The 17,132-nt window shown below is 44.6% G+C and overlaps 4 protein-coding genes across 6 annotated transcripts in view; 2 read left to right on the top strand and 2 right to left on the bottom strand.

Annotated features, from left to right (window-relative positions):
* triobpb (TRIO and F-actin binding protein b) overlaps nt 1–5,643 on the top strand; it is a 14,935-nt gene extending 9,292 nt beyond the window's left edge. Inside the window, exons 9-13 of the mRNA XM_077010322.1 lie at nt 1–50; nt 318–434; nt 544–630; nt 2,049–2,230; nt 5,014–5,643. The exon at nt 1–50 is cut by the window's left edge and continues 110 nt beyond it. Of these exons, the coding sequence (XP_076866437.1) occupies nt 1–50; nt 318–434; nt 544–630; nt 2,049–2,210 (416 nt within the window). The 3' untranslated portion in view covers nt 2,211–2,230; nt 5,014–5,643. The remainder of the gene's footprint in view (nt 51–317; nt 435–543; nt 631–2,048; nt 2,231–5,013) is intronic.
* Nucleotides 5,644–5,795: 152 nt separating this feature from the next.
* ndufa6 (NADH:ubiquinone oxidoreductase subunit A6) lies at nt 5,796–8,370 on the top strand. The gene is made up of 3 exons (XM_077010318.1): nt 5,796–5,974; nt 6,268–6,383; nt 8,174–8,370. The coding sequence occupies exons 1-3, from the start codon at nt 5,836–5,838 to the stop codon at nt 8,303–8,305; spliced, it is 387 nt and encodes a 128-aa protein (XP_076866433.1). The 5' UTR covers nt 5,796–5,835; the 3' UTR covers nt 8,306–8,370.
* A 784-nt stretch (nt 8,371–9,154) lies between these two features.
* On the bottom strand, nt 9,155–10,976 carry smdt1a (single-pass membrane protein with aspartate-rich tail 1a). Of its 2 annotated transcripts, none has more exons than XM_077010320.1 (3): nt 10,771–10,976; nt 9,767–9,911; nt 9,155–9,408 (listed from the first exon to the last, which is right to left on the bottom strand). In XM_077010320.1, the coding sequence occupies exons 1-2, from the start codon at nt 10,921–10,923 to the stop codon at nt 9,774–9,776; spliced, it is 291 nt and encodes a 96-aa protein (XP_076866435.1). In that variant the 5' UTR covers nt 10,924–10,976; the 3' UTR covers nt 9,155–9,408; nt 9,767–9,773. The 2 variants fall into 2 exon arrangements, with proteins under 2 accessions (XP_076866435.1, XP_076866434.1); XM_077010319.1 differs by having other exon boundaries at nt 9,155–9,343; nt 10,771–10,973.
* A 565-nt stretch (nt 10,977–11,541) lies between these two features.
* fam234b (family with sequence similarity 234 member B) overlaps nt 11,542–17,132 on the bottom strand; it is a 28,127-nt gene continuing 22,536 nt past the window's right edge. The window contains exons 11-13 of one of the 2 annotated variants that reach the window (XM_077010314.1): nt 15,727–15,835; nt 15,333–15,541; nt 11,542–14,674 (exon numbers count right to left, since the gene is read on the bottom strand). In XM_077010314.1, coding sequence (XP_076866429.1) covers nt 14,672–14,674; nt 15,333–15,541; nt 15,727–15,835 — 321 coding nt within the window. In that variant the 3' untranslated portion in view covers nt 11,542–14,671. Of the gene's footprint in view, nt 14,675–15,332; nt 15,542–15,726; nt 15,836–15,892; nt 15,980–17,132 lie in introns of those variants that run through there. The other variant, XM_077010315.1, reaches the window with a different exon arrangement.

Here is a 17,132-nt window from a genome sequence, read left to right as displayed (position 1 = left end):
ACTTAGACCTGCAGGAGAGAGAGATGGAGCAGCTACGCAGAGACAACCAGGTACACACACACACACACACACACACACACATATGCACACACATATGTAGTTACACATGTGTGCACATGCTTACACACACAAATATTTACACACTTGTACACTTATACATGTGCACTCACTCATATTCACACTTACATTCACATACACAGTCATGTGAAGTGTGAGATTTGTAGCTGTGTAAACTGCTGTTTCTGCCTTTCCTACTGTCTTCCTCTCTCTGTCTCTCCTCCTCCTCTCTCCCTCTCTCCCCCGGTATCTCTCTGTAGGAGCTTCACACTCGTTTAGCAGAAGAAATTCATCGCATGCACTCTTGCGTCACAGGTCAGGGGTCAGAGGAGGTTGTCACTGGCAACACAAAGTCACGTTCAGCGTGTGAATTAGAGGTAAGGCAGGTGTGCTGGCCTGATGCACCTTCCTGAGGGCCTTCCTGAAGGTGAAACAGGACCACACCCACATCCATCACACACCCCACCACTTTTCCCCTGTGTTCAGGTGTTGCTGAGAGTGAAGAACACAGAGGTGAACTACTTGGAGACGGAGGTCACGTGTCTACGGAACGAAGTTCACTTTCTCAGCAAGGTACGACACACTGGAGCCAAGGGACAACTTTAGAGACAAAGAGCAGTGTGTGTGTGTGTGTGTGTGTGTGTGTGTGTGTGTGTGTGTGTGTGTGTGTATGTGAGGGGAGGTGTGTGTGTGTGTGTGCGTGCGTGTGTGTGTGTGTGAGTAAGAAAACATTTTCTTCATAATTTTATTAATTTAAACTCTGTGCAGCTGAGCTAGGGATGTTCCACTACATTCGAGATCAAGAAAATCTCTCATCACTGTTTCTCTGCCCCCAAACGCGCATGTGTGTGTCAAGGTTATAATCGTTAATGAAAACGAACGAAAAAAAAAAAACTGATATTGAAAAACATTTTCGTTAACTGAAATAAATAATAATGGTAATTAAAAGAAAAAAAATGATAACTAACTGTAACTATATTACATGTTTAGAAAACTAACTAAAACGTTCTGAAATTATTGATAGGATACCCTTCATTTTCGTGTTTGTCTTGTGGGCTGATATAAATCGATTATTTTCACTATTAGTTTCATATTAGCTGACAGAAGCGTACAGCACCTCATGATCCGTCACGTCTCTTGTTTAGAGCTCCTGCTCGCCATGCTAGCCTACAAATTACCACAACAAAAGTTGGGAGAAAACGGCGAGTCCTGTGTGTGTGATTTTTAAAATATGACTACGAAAAAGACTACATGTCTAGTAGTGTAAACAGGTGATAAAATATATGGAGTAGTTCTCAATAGGAAAAACCCCACGAATCTCAAAGCTTACACAATAGGGCTAACTGCCAGTTCCTTGACACGTTAGTGCCTCTGAATAGCTCCGCCGAAAGAGAAGCACCATCCTGGCTAGGTAGCACCGGGAAGGAGAACCGTAATGGGCCGTCTTCACCAGTGATCAAATAGCTGCTGGTTAGTTAATATGCAGGAAAATCACAAGCGGGTGGATGCACTAGTTAATGTGTTGAGACTGGATGTCAACACGTCTGTGTGACTCGATTGCCTTCAAAAAGTTTGGCTTTTCACTCGAACCAAAATAGGGTTACGCTCCTATGTTCGTGTCCGTCTTAGTCTGGCAATTTTCAGCAGCACTATTACACATTTTGCACTTAAGGCTTCTATTTTGTGGACTGTTGGTTGTTCAACAGTAATTGAATGCATTTTTTAAAATGGTATCTTTTGATGAATTTTTAATACACAATATTTACTTTGAACTTTTTGAATCCTGCAATAACCCAAAGTATAAAAAACTAATACTAGAACTAATGAAAACTAAACTAAAACTAAGCTTTAAAAAAATAATTAAAACTAATAAAAACTAGCAAACGTGCTCTAAACTAATTAAAACTGAATTAGAAAAAAAAGTCACAATGAAATAAAAACTAAACTATAATGAAAAATCCAAAACTATTATAACCTTGGTGTGTGTGCAGGAGAAGCAGAGTGTGTGTGAGCACTACACGAAGGTGTGTGAGGATCTGAAGGTGATGAAGGAGCGGAATGAGCAGGAGATCCAGACTCTGCGTGAACACCTGAGACTGGCCATGGCTGCCCTGCAGGAGGGGCAGCGCCTTGGCAACAGCCTGCAGCACTGACCCCTGCTGGCCACACATAGGTACTGCACCAGACAGCCTGCCAGTCCGTTTGTAGTGTGTATGTGTTAGCCTCCAGTGGTCCTACCAGGGGGGTGTTCCAAGAAGCGGGTTAAGCGAGAAAACCGGGTAAGTTAACTCAGCAACAACTCAAGGTTTTCCGTTCCAGAAACCGAGCTTAGAGAGAACCTGAGTCAGTTACTATAGCAACTTATGCTCTGAAGCTAACCTGCTCGCTGGCAGGTTAACTTGGACCTGACCCAGAGTTACAAACACGTCATCATGACGTGTCCTTTCCTCGAAGATCATGTGGATATTGAAGCTCAGTTTATTAGCTGAGTTCTTCGTCGGGAACGCCTTATAAAACCCCGAGTAGACATAGGCCTACTATCATTTTCGGATTATTTTTTTAATGAACGTTATCGTTTTCAGCACAATCCATTACTTACATCAATAACATTTTAATAACATTTCAAATATTACACATCGCGGATCAGCCCTAAATTCTCTCCAGATTGTTATACATCGCTCTTCGTTTTTTGCTAGTGGAAGTTTTCTTTATAGTGTAGCAGATGCGGAATCTGTCAGCAAAGCTACTGTATGTCGGTCTGTCCGAAAACTATGTCCGGCATCAAAATGACTAGTGCCCGGTTTTGTGGTGTTTCCTGGGCTTAAGCCAGTTATGGACATCAAAGAGGAATTCCACAGCATCATTGATTTGTCTTTAATTCACACGGACAATAAAGAAATGAAGCAAAGGAGAGGCAATATATAACAAACTTCATTCCATTTACATTTTAAGGATTTCCTAGAGTGATTGGCTGCATTGATGGAATCTACATATGCTACCTATTCCAGCACCATTAGAACATGAAAATTCATCCATAGCATTAATGTACAGGTAATAACCTTTATAATCCTTAGTGAATAATGTACTTATCTTTAATGGTAACAAAAATAACGTAGCTATTGTAACTGACCGTTCTCCCCATCAAGATCATATGTGAGGCTTCCCACCTCATCACAAATGTTGAAGCCAGATGGCCAGGATCCGTGCATGATTCCACACTGTACAACAAATCTGAACAGAGTAGGCCTGCGGTAGTTTTGCTAGTTGTTCACATGCAGTGTAATAGTTAAATCATTGCAAACCCTAGTGTGATATAGGACACTATGACGGCCTCCTTCATGGAGACAGAGGGTATCCCTGCCTGTCCTATAGGCCTACCTTATGACTCCCTATTCAGATCCTGCACCTGGACCACAGTCCCGCTACAATCAGGCCCACAGCAAAACCAGGGCAAGAATTTAAATGACCCTAGGAATCCTCGAGGCCAGGTTCCAGTGCCTGAAGGGGCTCAGAGTAACCCCTGATAGGGCGTGCCACATAATAATGGCATATGTGGTATTACACAACATTGCAACCATCCAGGAAGAGCGACAGCCTACCATCTCTGACATGCCCACAGACGAGGAACCTTACATGCATGTGGGTGACAACAGAGATGGTGGAGTTGTCAGAGACTCCATCTGCAATCACTGCTTTCCACATTAAATCATGCACCACCACCCACCCCACCATCCACCCTGTAACCTTTTAATATACATTACAGTCAAATTCACTGTTATGTTTCATTATTTCATTTTTCCTGTAAATAAATATATTTTAGAATATATTTTAAGAATAAGATATAGTTATGTACAGCCATACCACTTTGTACAATATTCTTATACTTAATTTTTATCTGATGTCATATGTGTTTCACACCACTCTGATTAGACCTGGAATTAGTAAGTGTTCAATTAAAAAAATATTTAAAAACTCAATACTGTCACGGTGCCTCGGTGCCAACAGCGGCTGTTGTTGTTGTTGTTTGGTGACGTCATGTGCGTCCCTCAGGTGGGCGGAGCCCGTGATCCGTCTCACCTGAGGGTCGTTTGTTTGCCTATATATGTCTTGTCTTTGTACCAGTTGACCGCTGGTCATTATATCCTTAATTTGGATCTTTTGCACGGGTTTTGGTTTGCACACTTTCTATTAAACCATCCTTTTTCCCTGAGACTTGGCGTGATCGCTTCCTTTTCAGTTGCTCACACCGCCCGTCACAATACAGTATTATAAAGGTGGAGAAAATAATAATATAATCGCACCCTTCTGCTAAATATAAAAATATCATTTTCACTCACGCATTAACTCTGTTGGCAATTCTTTGACATGCTGACTGCCTTTCTCTAGCAGCTACAGCAGTATTACATTTACGTTTAATAACATCTAAATATTCTGCATACGCAGTCATTAATACTTCAAGCTACAGTGGTGTGAAATATGATGTTCGGCTGATTTTCGCGTTTAAGTCCATGATAAATCTTCTTTATCTGCGCTCCATTAAGAATGCCTTTCATAGTTACGCGTGAACGCGCTTCTGTCTGGGTCAACCTACTCAGAGTTGAGCGACCCTGATTACTTTAACTCCGATCAGCCGTTTTGGAACCGAAAACTGAGTATGTCAGATCGGGGTAAGACAACTCCGAGTTCAGGGTTAAGTTTAGAGTTTGTTAAACCCGCTTCTTGGAATACCCCCCAGGTGTGTGTGTGTGTGTGTGTGTGTGTGTGTGTGTGTGTGTGTGTGTGTGTGTGTGTGTGTGTGTGTGTGTGTGTGTGTGTGTGTGTGTGTGTTACTGAGGTATGTGGACATGTAACCAGGCAAATGTAACAAGGAGCATTTGACAGATTTGTCCTACTACTTGTGTGTGATTTGATTTCTCTTTTTTCAAAATGTGTGTGTGTGTTTCTTTTCATCTGCAGAGGAGAAGCCAGGAGTACAGTTGCCTTACATTTTGGTCCAGTCAGCCAATCAGCAGCAGGGATGGTGTCAGCTGACCAGTTGTGACACACTGGGTCTCTTAACTCTTTGTATAATGTGTGTTGCCTTTTTTCTTTAAGAATGTTTAGTACTCGGTTTGTATAACGAATCAGAACTGGAACATTTTGGAGGAGAAACAGCACTGAAAACATACTGGAATACACAAACCGGACTATAATACACAAACTGTATTATAATACACAAATTGGACTATAATACACAAACTCACTTCATTACAAATTGCAGCAGAAAACTGTTAAAACCATCAGAACCTGAACTGCATCTGTGCAGCATATTTACAACTAAAGTCATCTGTGTCTGTGTGTGTGTGTGTGTGTGTGTGTGTGCGTGCGCGCGCCTAACATTCAACCCTAGCCTTGCTTCAATGAGCCAATGTTTTTTTGTTTTTAGTAGATTTCTTTTGTTTGCAAATATTTTTTTCATATTTAAAATGGGGTATACAGCATCTGTAAATGTTTTACAATCAAAATGCGGGTTTAAATTTTGTAAACTGATTCTTTTCTTAAAAGGTGTATTATTAAGACTTAAAGAATAAAAAGCAAACAAAATCAGTGTTTGTGGTTTTTTTAGAATCTGAAAACAATAATATTTAGCCTGAAAATACAGGTAGTGTAGGCTGGTACCAGACAGACCCGTCTGTGTATGTGAACGTGTGGTGTCGCTGTGCTGCAGTACCGCCACCAGCCACCAGGGCAATGTTTTAATTCCGGGTGTCGCAGCGGAAGTGCGTTCACGAGCTTGTGATGGCGTCCAGCGCGGCGACTCGTCCGGTTACCGGAGCCGTGAGGCTCGTTAAACCGATCCTGAGTCGCGATATCGACGAGGCCAAGCGCAGAGTTCGTGAGCTGTACCGGGCCTGGTACCGGGAGGTACCGAACACGGGTATGATGTCCGCTACGGTACAGCACCGATCAAGGTCGCGAGTTACTCCCGCTGGGAGGCTCCGGTCACCGGGCCGCTCGTGTCGGTCACACCGGCTCCGTTAGTCGTTCAGTCCAGTAGTAACAGTGGCGGTTCTGTCCGGTATCTTACGCGGCTGGTGTATTCGACACAGTAAAATAAGATGTTGTTGTTGTTAGTTCGTTGTTGTTGTTGTTGTTGTTGTTGTTAGTTCGTCGTTGTGTCCTGTGGTGTAACTGGTGTAACTCTGGTGTAACTGGGGCTCCGTGTTTCAGTCACGATGTTCCAGCTCAACATCTCCACCCGGCAGGGCAGAGAGAAGGTGAGGGAGATGTTCAACCACAACAAACATCTCACCGACCCCCGGGTCATCGACCTGCTGGTCATCAAGGTGAGAATCTCCTCACTCAGGAGAAGGTGCCACACACAGCTATCACCACACAGTGGTGCTGGCTGTTGCATTACATTTACATTTATGGCATTTAGCAGACGCTCTTATCCAGAGCGACTTACGTAGTTGTTTGGAATCTCCAAGGTAGTATAGATAGTCCTGAACACAAGGTATTCTAAGCTGGAAAAACCACTAGACGAAAGTCATATGATACCTAACAATTATTAAAATTAGTTTTAAAATTAAAATAGTTAAAATAATTAACATTAAAATAGTTTTAAACATAATAGACATAACGGTGTCTGTTTCAATACCCGTTCTGCATTGTTACCTGCTCAACACACTGGCCTGTGGAAGGTGTGTGGGCTGAGCTGTCTGTTTCCCCTGCGTGACTGGTCTGTGTTTGAGGTGTGTGTGGTTCCCCTGCCTGACTGGCCTGTGTTTGAGGTGTGTGTCTGGTTCCCCTGTGTGACTGGTCTGTGTTTGAGGTGTGTGTCTGTTTCCCCTGTGTGACTGGCCTGTGTTTAAGGTGTGTGTGGTTCCCCTGCGTGACTGGTCTGTGTTTGAGGTGTGTGTGGTTCCCCTGTGTGACTGGTCTGTGTTTGAGGTGTGTGTCTGGTTCCCCTGCGTGACTGGTCTGTGTTTGAGGTGTGTGTGGTTCCCCTGCGTGACTGGTCTGTGTTTGAGGTGTGTGTCTGTTTCCCCTGTGTGACTGGTCTGTGTTTGAGGTGTGTGTCTGTTTCCCCTGCGTGACTGGTCTGTGTTTGAGGTGTGTGTGGTTCCCCTGCGTGACTGGTCTGTGTTTGAGGTGTGTGTCTGTTTCCCCTGTGTGACTGGCCTGTGTTTGAGGTGTGTGTAGTTCCCCTGTGTGACTGGTCTGTGTTTGAGGTGTGTGTCTGTTTCCCCTGTGTGACTGGCCTGTGTTTGAGGTGTGTGTGGTTCCCCTGTGTGACTGGTCTGTGTTTGAGGTGTGTGTCTGTTTCCCCTGTGTGACTGGCCTGTGTTTGAGGTGTGTGTGGTTCCCCTGTGTGACTGGCCTGTGTTTGAGGTGTGTGTGGTTCCCCTGTGTGACTGGTCTGTGTTTGAGGTGTGTGTGGTTCCCCTGTGTGACTGGTCTGTGTTTGAGGTGTGTGTCTGTTTCCCCTGTGTGACTGGTCTGTGTTTGAGGTGTGTGTCTGTTTCCCCTGTGTGACTGGCCTGTGTTTGAGGTGTGTGTGGTTCCCCTGTGTGACTGGTCTGTGTTTGAGGTGTGTGTGTGGTTCCCCTGTGTGACTGGTCTGTGTTTGAGGTGTGTGTGTGGTTCCCCTGCGTGACTGGTCTGTGTTTGAGGTGTGTGTGTGGTTCCCCTGTGTGACTGGTCTGTGTTTGAGGTGTGTGTGGTTCCCCTGTGTGACTGGTCTGTGTTTGAGGTGTGTGTGGTTCCCCTGTGTGACTGGCCTGTGTTTGAGGTGTGTGTGGTTCCCCTGTGTGACTGGTCTGTGTTTGAGGTGTGTGTGGTTCCCCTGTGTGACTGGTCTGTGTTTAAGGTGTGTGTGGTTCCCCTGTGTGACTGGCCTGTGTTTGAGGTGTGTGTGGTTCCCCTGTGTGACTGGTCTGTGTTTGAGGTGTGTGTGGTTCTTCTACCTGACTGGTCTGTGTTTGAGGTGTGTGTCTGTTTCCCCTGTGTGACTGGTCTGTGTTTGAGGTGTGTGTCTGTTTCCCCTGTGTGACTGGTCTGTGTTTGAGGTGTGTGTGGTTCTCCTGCCTGACTGGTCTGTGTTTGAGGTGTGTGTCTGGTTCTTGTGCTTCAGGGGAAGATTGAGCTGCAGGAGACCATCAGGATGTGGAAACAGAGGACACACATCATGCGCTACTTTCACGAGTCTGAAGCCCCACGCCGTGCTGACTTCCTGTCCAAATTTTACCACGGACATGAACCCTGACCTGTGACCTTTGTCTTTTCTTGGAACAGTGCGCTGCTGAACTGTAAATACACCTGTGCTACCTAGCAGCTGTCTGCCTGTTTCATTCATGTGTGAGAGAGACTTCATTTACACTTATGGTCATTCTTCACCTCTAGTGTATCTAAATACTAGTGATCCACAAGATGCAGTCAGAGTGCATCTGCTGTGCATCTAAAACAGAGATAAGATCACTAAACTGTGTCAGGAGTCTGAATAGGGGCAGAAATACAGGGTGAAATCTCTGAACGATATTTCAGACGTGAGTGGATCTACAGGGAGGGTATGTGGTCTGAGTGAGTGTGAACGCATTTGCCACTCGGAGACCTCTCCTCCAGTTACGTAACACAACAATATGATTGTCTGTTGTTTCAGTCAGACAATCAGGGCAGGGAAGGGAACCGGTCTTATGACCGGAGGGTCGTGGGTTCGATTCCCAGAACTGAGGCGCCCTTGAGCAAGGCACCTAACCCCAACTGCTCCCTGGGCACCGGGCTAGGGCTGCCCACCGCTCTGGACACGTGTGCACCACAGCCCCCTAGTAATCACTAGTGTGTGTGTGTGTTCAAACTTCACAGATGGGTAAATGCGGAGAACAAATTTCTATGGGGGTGAAACTCGCAAGTGACAAATATGGTACATTTACATTTATATGGGATGTTGGATCCTTCCTATAACCAGGTAGATGAAACAACCACCATCATGTGACAACGGTCGTCTGACTATATGGGGGACACCTCCTAAATGTGGAGCTCAATGTGTGAGTGTGGGCGGGGTCGCTTTTCCCCCCATCAGAGAGACGCTGTAGAATCAGACTGCCAACAAAGTCAGTGTTGTCTGTTGGTTTATTGTGTTTCAGTCAGTGCAGATAAACCACAAGCTGTTCCAAGGTTTCACAATGCTCGCTCTCTCTCTCTCTCACACACACACACACAGACACACACACACACTTTACAACAAGATTTGAGAATGATGGACACTTCCAGTATTCATTTCCTCCAGTCCCATCGGCTCCAAGACCTGCACACACACACACACACACACACACACACACACACACACGGAGGTTACAGGAATTCAGAGACCTACACACACACACACGGAGGTTACAGGAATCCCGACACCTACTGTGCTATGTAGTCCCTAAACCTAACACACCTACCGCGTATGTGGAGTTCGGATTGTGTGTCTTCTGTGACCTAGTACTGTATTTAAAATGCAAGTTGTTCTAGATATAAGAGCATGAGATGTTTGAGTGTGTCCAACACCAAACTGCTCCAGACGCCACAGAAGGAGGTGGAGATATGCTGCACAAACGTAGAATCCAGTCTGTGTTTCAGCATCACTGCTGGTTATGTGAAACGTGTATCTGCTCTACTGAATTTTCATTGGCACAGTGAAGTGTCCCATGGAGATGTGAAGCGTGTTCTCACTCTTCCTCACCCCTCGTTCAGTCATCATCGTCATCATCCTCGGGGACAAAGATGTCATGTTCCTCCAGAAGAGCAGCAAAGTTTTTACTGATGAGAGTCCCCACGTACATGAACGGGGCCACTACCATGGCGATGCGCACCAACCCCAACGTTGTCTGTGGAGACCAGAAAGAAGCAGAGGTATGACACACACACACACACACACACACACGGTCAGTCTCTCTCTGATGTGACGCGGCCAGTTCAGCAGACATTCATCAGGTGTTGAGTTTAATCAGGAGCGACTCTAGACCCTTCAGGGAGTAAAACGTTTTTTGTAATGGACGTTTGTCTCCAAAAAGCTGAAAAATATTAGAACCAAAGAAATTATGATTAAACAAAATGTAACAACAAACCACTGCAACGAACAACTTTCTCACGTTTATCCGTGTGACGCTCTCCCTGAAGATGCTGGACGTGAACACGCCGGTTTAACTGGTGTAAACACGTTTAACTGGCGTTAACACGCTGGTTTAACTGGTGTAAAAACGTTTAACTGGTGTTAACACACTGGTTTAACTGGTGTAAACACACTGGTTTAACTGGTGTAAACACACTGGTTTAACTGGCGTTAACACGCTGGTTTAACTGGTGTAAACACGTTTAACTGGCGTTAACACACTGATTTAACTGGTGTAAACACACTGGTTTAACTGGTGTAAACACACTGGTTTAACTGGTGTAAACACACTGGTTTAACTGGTGTAAACACAGACGAGTACAAACAAACGCAGCTCCCGTTGTTCACGCAGCTGCACGAGACTGACGTGCTGCTGGTAACACAGGCCGCCGGGACTCGTCGGGTGTTTCTGCCCTGGTGTCGACCGGTCAACCATCACCGCGCTACACACTCATGTAATGATTCATATAACCGGAGGTCCGTTATTAACGTTAGACGCGTGAAAACAGACGCTGGGCGCGCGCGCGTGTCCTCCACATACCGGCGTGAAGGGCGCGTGGCACACGAACACGTACCTTGTTGGGTTTGGGCAGGACGGCGCCGGTGGACGTGCACACGGCGGTGCGACACGGGGGTAGTATTGGACCCGGGGGTCGTACTGGACCCGAGCTGGAGCCGCCCGCAGCCCACCGGGGCAGAGCTACAGCCAGACGACGCACAGACGCCATGATCCGCGAGTGCGTCAGACGCGTGCGCAGCGCGGGCGGCGTGTTTCCTGCTGACTGCAGTTATTAGAGAATCAGTCCACACACACACACACACACACACACACACTACTGTCATCTATTGTCTTATGTTTCTGTTGTGCACTTTGATCCGAGTTCTGCACTTGAAAAATAGTACAAATTATTATTAAAGTGAATAACGCTCGTCACACATATAAAGAATTATAATCTTCCACGTTCAGTATACGTTCATGTTTTTGTTTAGTGAGGCTTTAGGGGAATCTGAATTTCAGGGGCAGCTGAAGTGAATACAATATCTGTCCTGCGTTTGCCTCCAGCAACTTTCAAAGTTACAATTCTGGTTTAGAATATCAGGTCCCGTTTAAGATGCTGAAGGATTAACCCAGAACATTCCATGTGTTTAATCCTAGTCCAAGTTGTTCTTAAAGGTTGTCCATGAACCACACGGTTTCAAATGAATCACAAGTCTTCCCCTCACACTTCTAGACTCGTTCTAGTGTTCTAGTCACACTCGTTGTAGTGCCCTTCCTTGAGTAATGTGACACAGTAAGAATGTGTTTATATAAGGTGCTGTGATGACACATGGATCTGCACACAAGGTGAGCAGCAACATCTTTTATTGTTGAGTTGTACTGCAGCAACACAAACATCATTTCAAACAGAAAATGAAGAGATCAGAGCTTCCAGCACACTTCCTCTCTCAAAACATTCGGACCAGCACACTTCCAGTGTCAGAAATAAGGTATACAGGTCCAGGAAAACACACACACACACACACACACACACACACACACACACACACACACACCATCCACTTGAACAGCAACACCACTCCAGTCCCGCGTGTCTCTGTAGGACTTGGTCCACTGTCCCCTGCCTGATGGGTCTGTTTTAAGACTGCTGTCTGTGCTTATTACAACACATAATAACTTTTTTACAGAGTGGTGTGGCTAAAGTCAGTACGTCTATAATCAGTACAAATAAAGAAATTTAAAAATCAAAAACTAAAATGCATACAATTTAGTCAAACTGCTACTTTGAAATATAAAACATTTCTGCAGCCCCCTCCAAAAACCCCAAACCTGGATTAGAATATGATTGTAAATCCTACAGGTCTATAGACCTGCTGTTTCACACAATTGTCCCACATGGTCCACGCTGCTTCACACATAAACACCACACACAAGCATCGGCAGACCAGAAACAGGAGCCTCGTTATTTACATAGTTTAAGGGAAGTTGTGATTTACTGTCTGTGAACTGAATGTCTGAGTGTCTGTCTGAGGGTCTTGTGCGCTACAATCTGTCGATCGTATACACGCCCCTCAATGGACAGCATGCATCTCACAAAATAATATATGTCTGTCGTTTTACGCCTATTTGTTTTAGACTGAAATAATGAAATTAAACAGATGTGACAATCATAGGTGTGGAGTAGCCAGAGTTTCTATCGCAATGTAAGATTTCAACGTGGAATTTATCTTCCTTAGACAGCATGGTCGTACATCGGAGCTAAAGGATGTGTCGTAAAATAGTTTTTTATGTTAACTGATTTAATTTAATCTAATAATTGCTAATCTACGTTTCATTCGTTCATTCATTAGGACTATACATTTAGAAATATCTTCGGTTGTGACAAAGTGGCATAACGGGCCGCCCAATGGAGGATGGGTTCCCTTTTGAGTCTTGGTTCTCCCGAGGTTTCTTCCTATTCCCCACCATCATAGGGAGTTTTTTCTCGCCACTATACAAATATATTTGATTTGATTTGAGGGTCACAGACAGTAAATCACAAATTCCCTTACACACAGTATTAATGATGTCAGCGCATATACCGTCCTGAATGACCTAACAGAGTTCAGTGTTAGGGTCAGGTATTAGATGTTAGGGGCAGGTGTTAGATGTTAGGATCAGGTGTAAGGTGTTAGGGTCAGATAAGGGGCAGGTGTTAGGTGTTAGGGTCAGGTGTAAGGTGTTAGGGTCAGGTTAGGGGCAGGTATTAGATGTTAGGGGCAGGTGTTGGGATCAGGTATTAGATGTTAGGGGCAGGTGTTAGGTGTTAGGGGCAGGTGTTGGGGTCAGGTGTAAGGTGTTACGGTCAGGTTAGGGGCAGGTGTAAGGTGTTAGGGTCAGTGGCAGGTGTTAGGTGTTCTGGTCAGGGTTAGGTGTTGGGGCAGGGTTATGGGCAGGTGTTAGTGTATGTCATGTTTACTGTGTCTGATGTTTATTGTATGTCACATTTACTGTGTCTGATGTTTATTGTATGTCACATTTACTGTGTCTGATGTTTAGTGTATGTCACATTTATTGTGTCTGATGTTTAGTGTATGTCATGTTTACTGTGTCTGATTTTTAGTGTATGTCACATTTACTGTGTCTGATGTTTAGTGTATGTGACATTTATTGTGTCTGATGTTTAGTGTATGTCATGTCTACTGTGTCTGATTTTTAGTGTATGTCACATTTATTGTGTCTGATGTTTAGTGTATGTCATGTTTACTGTGTCTGATGTTTAGTGTGTCATGTTTACTGTCTGATGTTTAGTGTATGTCACGTTTACTGTGTCTGATTTTTAGTGTGTCATGTTTACTGTCTGATGTTTAGTGTATGTCACGTTTACTGTGTCTGATTTTTAGTGTATATAATTATGTTTGTCAGTTCCTCTGGTTGTATTAATCACAACGTGTGAAACAAATATTATCTGAGCAGACCATCAAAAATAACCCAAACCCTAGCCTAACCCTAATCCCTAATCCCTAACCCTAGTCCCTAACCATAACCCTAACTGCCTATTTAACTTTACTGATTAAGATCAAGCTTTTTGGTCTGTTTATATACATTTATAGATAAATCTGTTATCACGCTATCTGACAGTAGCTTTGATAACATGTAATTACCTATTTTAAAATAAATAAAAACACTATTTTCTAATGTTATGAAAGTAACAGACCTAATACTACAATGACAACCAGACAGCTTCAAAAGATCAAACTGAAACACTACAGACCAACAGGTTCCTGTTCCTGTTAAACTAAGCACAGAAACAACAGGACTGATTCAGGGTCTCGGTCCCGCGTGTTGTCCTGCACAATGATATGTTGTAACTGGCATCATCCGTGTCTTCCTGCCATGATGCAGCCCCCCAAAACAAACAAACAAAAAAAACAAATATTTTCCCAAATGTCAGTCAAACACTAATTTACAAATTAAGCTCATGTGCAGTGCACTGTATCTGGCTGCCACAGTGCGTTCATATTAACATCACATCACTCTGAGAACAGCCAGATTAAAGGTCCTACCAGTCAGTGGTGAAGATAAAACATCGCCACCAGGAAATACAGACGTACCCAACACAGAGGGACACCGAGTCCAGGAGGGACGGGTCACCCCTTACAACACGCCACTGTGAGGAAGAGGATTAAAAAGAGCTATGATGGTGTAAACTGATTAAGAAGAATCGGGATCAAGATCAGGGTCAGGATCAGGATCAGGATAAGAGTCAGGATCAGGATCAGGGTCAGGGTCAGGATCAGGGTCAGGATCAGGGTCAGGGTCAGAGTCAGGATCAGGGTCAGGGTCAGGGTCAGAGTCAGGATCAGGATCAGGATCAGGGTCAGGATCAGAGTCAGGGTCAGGGTCAGAGTCAGGGTCAGGATCAGGGTCAGGGTCAGGGTCAGGGTTGCTAGCTTGTTGCCTGGTGACCAGATTCCACACGAGGAGGCAGAAGCTTCTCACTGAAAAGTAAGTAACAGTGGCAACAATGTTAATTAGGTAATATGTTAATGTTAATTAGTGTGATATGTTAATGTTAAATGTTAATTAGAGTGATATGTTATTGCTAAATGTTAATTAGGGTGATATGCTAATGTTAATGTAAATGTTAATTAGGGTGAAATGATGTTACTTAGGGTGATATGTTAATGAGGGTGATGTTAATGTTAATGCCATTGTTAAAAAGGATGATATCAGGATTAAGGATCATTATGTTTACGTTTATTCATTACATTATGTTTATTATTATGCCTATGTGTATATTGTAAGTCAGTGTGTTCTGTGTTGTGTGTCTGTGTTGTGTGTTGTGTGTGTGTGTCTGTGTTGTGTGTGTCTCAACAGCTCTCTGAATGAGAGGTCTCTGAAGAACTGTGTGTATATTGTAAGTCAGTGTGTTGTGTTGTGTGTGTGTGTGTGTCTGTGTTTGTGTCGTGTGTGTGTTGTGAGTGTGTGTTGTGTGTGTGTGTCTGTGTTGTGTGTGTGTGTTGTGTTGTGTGTGTGTGTGTCTGTGTTGTGTTGTGTGTGTGTGTGTGTGTGTGTGTATATGTGTGTGTGTGTGTGTGTGTGTGTCTGTGTTGTGTGTGTGTGTGTTGTGTTGTGTTGTGTGTGTGTGTGTCTCACCAGCTCTCTGAATGAGAGGTCTCTGAAGAACTTGCTGATCTGGAAGGTGCTGGTCCTACTCTCCTCCCCCAGACGCAGCACACGTGCCCCTGCCAGAGAAGCTCTCACACCCAGGCTCCTCACTACCTGAGCCCCAGGCCCCAGGCCCGACACAGGCCGAGACAGCACCACCAGGTAGGAGGCGTCCTTCTGCAGCTGCTGGTAGCTGACTACAGGAGGACAGACCGAGCTCAGTGTGTGTGTGTGTGTGAGTGTGTGTGAGTGTGTGTGAGTGTGTGTGAGTGTGTGTGAGTGAGTGTGTGTGTGTGAGTGTGTGTGTGTGTGTGTGTGTGTGTGTGTGTGTGTGTGTGTGTGAGTGGATGGAGTGGTGTGTGTGTAGGTGTGTGTGTGTTACCTGTAGCTGTAAGTGCTGTGTCAGTGGTGCTGAAGAGCTCCTGGAGAATTCTGGTATAGGCTGGGTGTAAGAGGAAAAGCTTGCGAAGGACTGGTTCAGGTGTGTTTACCTGTACACACACACACACACACACACACACACACACACACACACACACACACACACAGAATGAAGGACTGGTTCAGGTGTGTTTACCTGTACACACACACACACACACACACACAGAGTGAAGGACTGGTTCAGGTGTGTTTACCTGTATACACACACACACACACACACACACAGAGTGAAAGAACGGTTTAGGTGTGCTCAACTGTAGATACACACAGAGTAGGAAACATACATAAACACACACACATACACAGACACACACACAGATACACATACATATGTATATACACACACATACATATACATATATGTATATATAACGACAGGTCTTGTTAACGATGGACCAGAGTTACAACCTACTTCTTTTATTTTGCACGGTGCGCGGAGGAGCAATGGCAGCACAGTGGAGTGGTGTGGGGTGTAGTGGTGTGTTGTGGTGTGGAGTGTTGTGTTGTGTTTAGGGTTGTCCCGATGCGATACTTGGATCGGATCGGCCGCCGATATTAGCAAAAAATGCGTATCGGTATCGGATCAGCAGGCACGAGAAAATGCCGATCCAGACTCCTGATCCAGTTTTTTTTTCAAGTCCGATCCGGGTTTTCCAGCGCACGCATTTAGATAATCCATTCCAGTTTTTGCTGTGGTTTTGCCAGTGAGAGTAAAATCCGGTCCCCATTTTCCAGCACACCTTCAGCACACGAGCATAACATCTCCCCAATTTAGCTCCGCGGCATCTCCTAACCATTAGGACCGCCGTGTAAATTTGAAGTTATCTGTAAAAATGTCAGTTGTGTGGGATTATTTTACCTTAAAGCAGTGGTTCCCAAACTTTTTCTGCCGTGCCCCCCTTTAGTAGATGAGAATATTTTTGCGCCCCCCCCCCTACATACACCCCCCTATATTGACACATGTGCATATGTTTTACTTCCAAGCTTCGCGCCCCCCCTGCAATAGTTCCGCGACCCACCTAGGGGGCGCGCCCCCCACTTTGGGAACCACTGCCTTAAAGGATGAGAAAGACGAAGAGGTAGAGTGCAACATATGCCACAGTAAAGTCAAGCATGGTAGTAAAGCTGTAAAAACTTTTAATACAACCAATCTAATCAAGCATTTAGCGAAATACCACCATAAACAACATGACGACTTTCTAAAGAAAACCGAAGACAAAAAGAAAGGTCCTACACAACTAACACTGGCAGAAACGTTTGAATTGAAGGGAGTGTATAGATGGGGATGGAGCAGCAAAATGTGGAGTAGAAGGCATTTTGCTTTTAATTAGTTTACGATATGTGCAC

The sequence above is a fragment of the Brachyhypopomus gauderio genome, chromosome 6 (assembly GCF_052324685.1).
Source record: "Brachyhypopomus gauderio isolate BG-103 chromosome 6, BGAUD_0.2, whole genome shotgun sequence".
Taxonomy (NCBI): domain Eukaryota; kingdom Metazoa; phylum Chordata; class Actinopteri; order Gymnotiformes; family Hypopomidae; genus Brachyhypopomus; species Brachyhypopomus gauderio.
This window is presented reverse-complemented; position numbering and strand designations above follow the sequence as displayed.

Bases quoted from the DNA above. Each gene is read 5' to 3' on its own strand.
- ndufa6 (XM_077010318.1), top strand. From the start codon at position 5,836: ATGGCGTCCAGCGCGGCGACTCGTCCGGTTACCGGAGCCGTGAGGCTC. The intron at 5,975-6,267 runs GTATGATGTCCG...TCCGTGTTTCAG, and splicing joins CCGGGAGGTACCGAACACGG to TCACGATGTTCCAGCTCAAC. The intron at 6,384-8,173 runs GTGAGAATCTCC...CTTGTGCTTCAG, and splicing joins TCGACCTGCTGGTCATCAAG to GGGAAGATTGAGCTGCAGGA.
- smdt1a (XM_077010320.1), bottom strand. From the start codon at position 10,923: ATGGCGTCTGTGCGTCGTCTGGCTGTAGCTCTGCCCCGGTGGGCTGCG. The intron at 9,912-10,770 runs GTACGTGTTCGT...TGGTCTCCACAG, and splicing joins TCCTGCCCAAACCCAACAAG to ACAACGTTGGGGTTGGTGCG.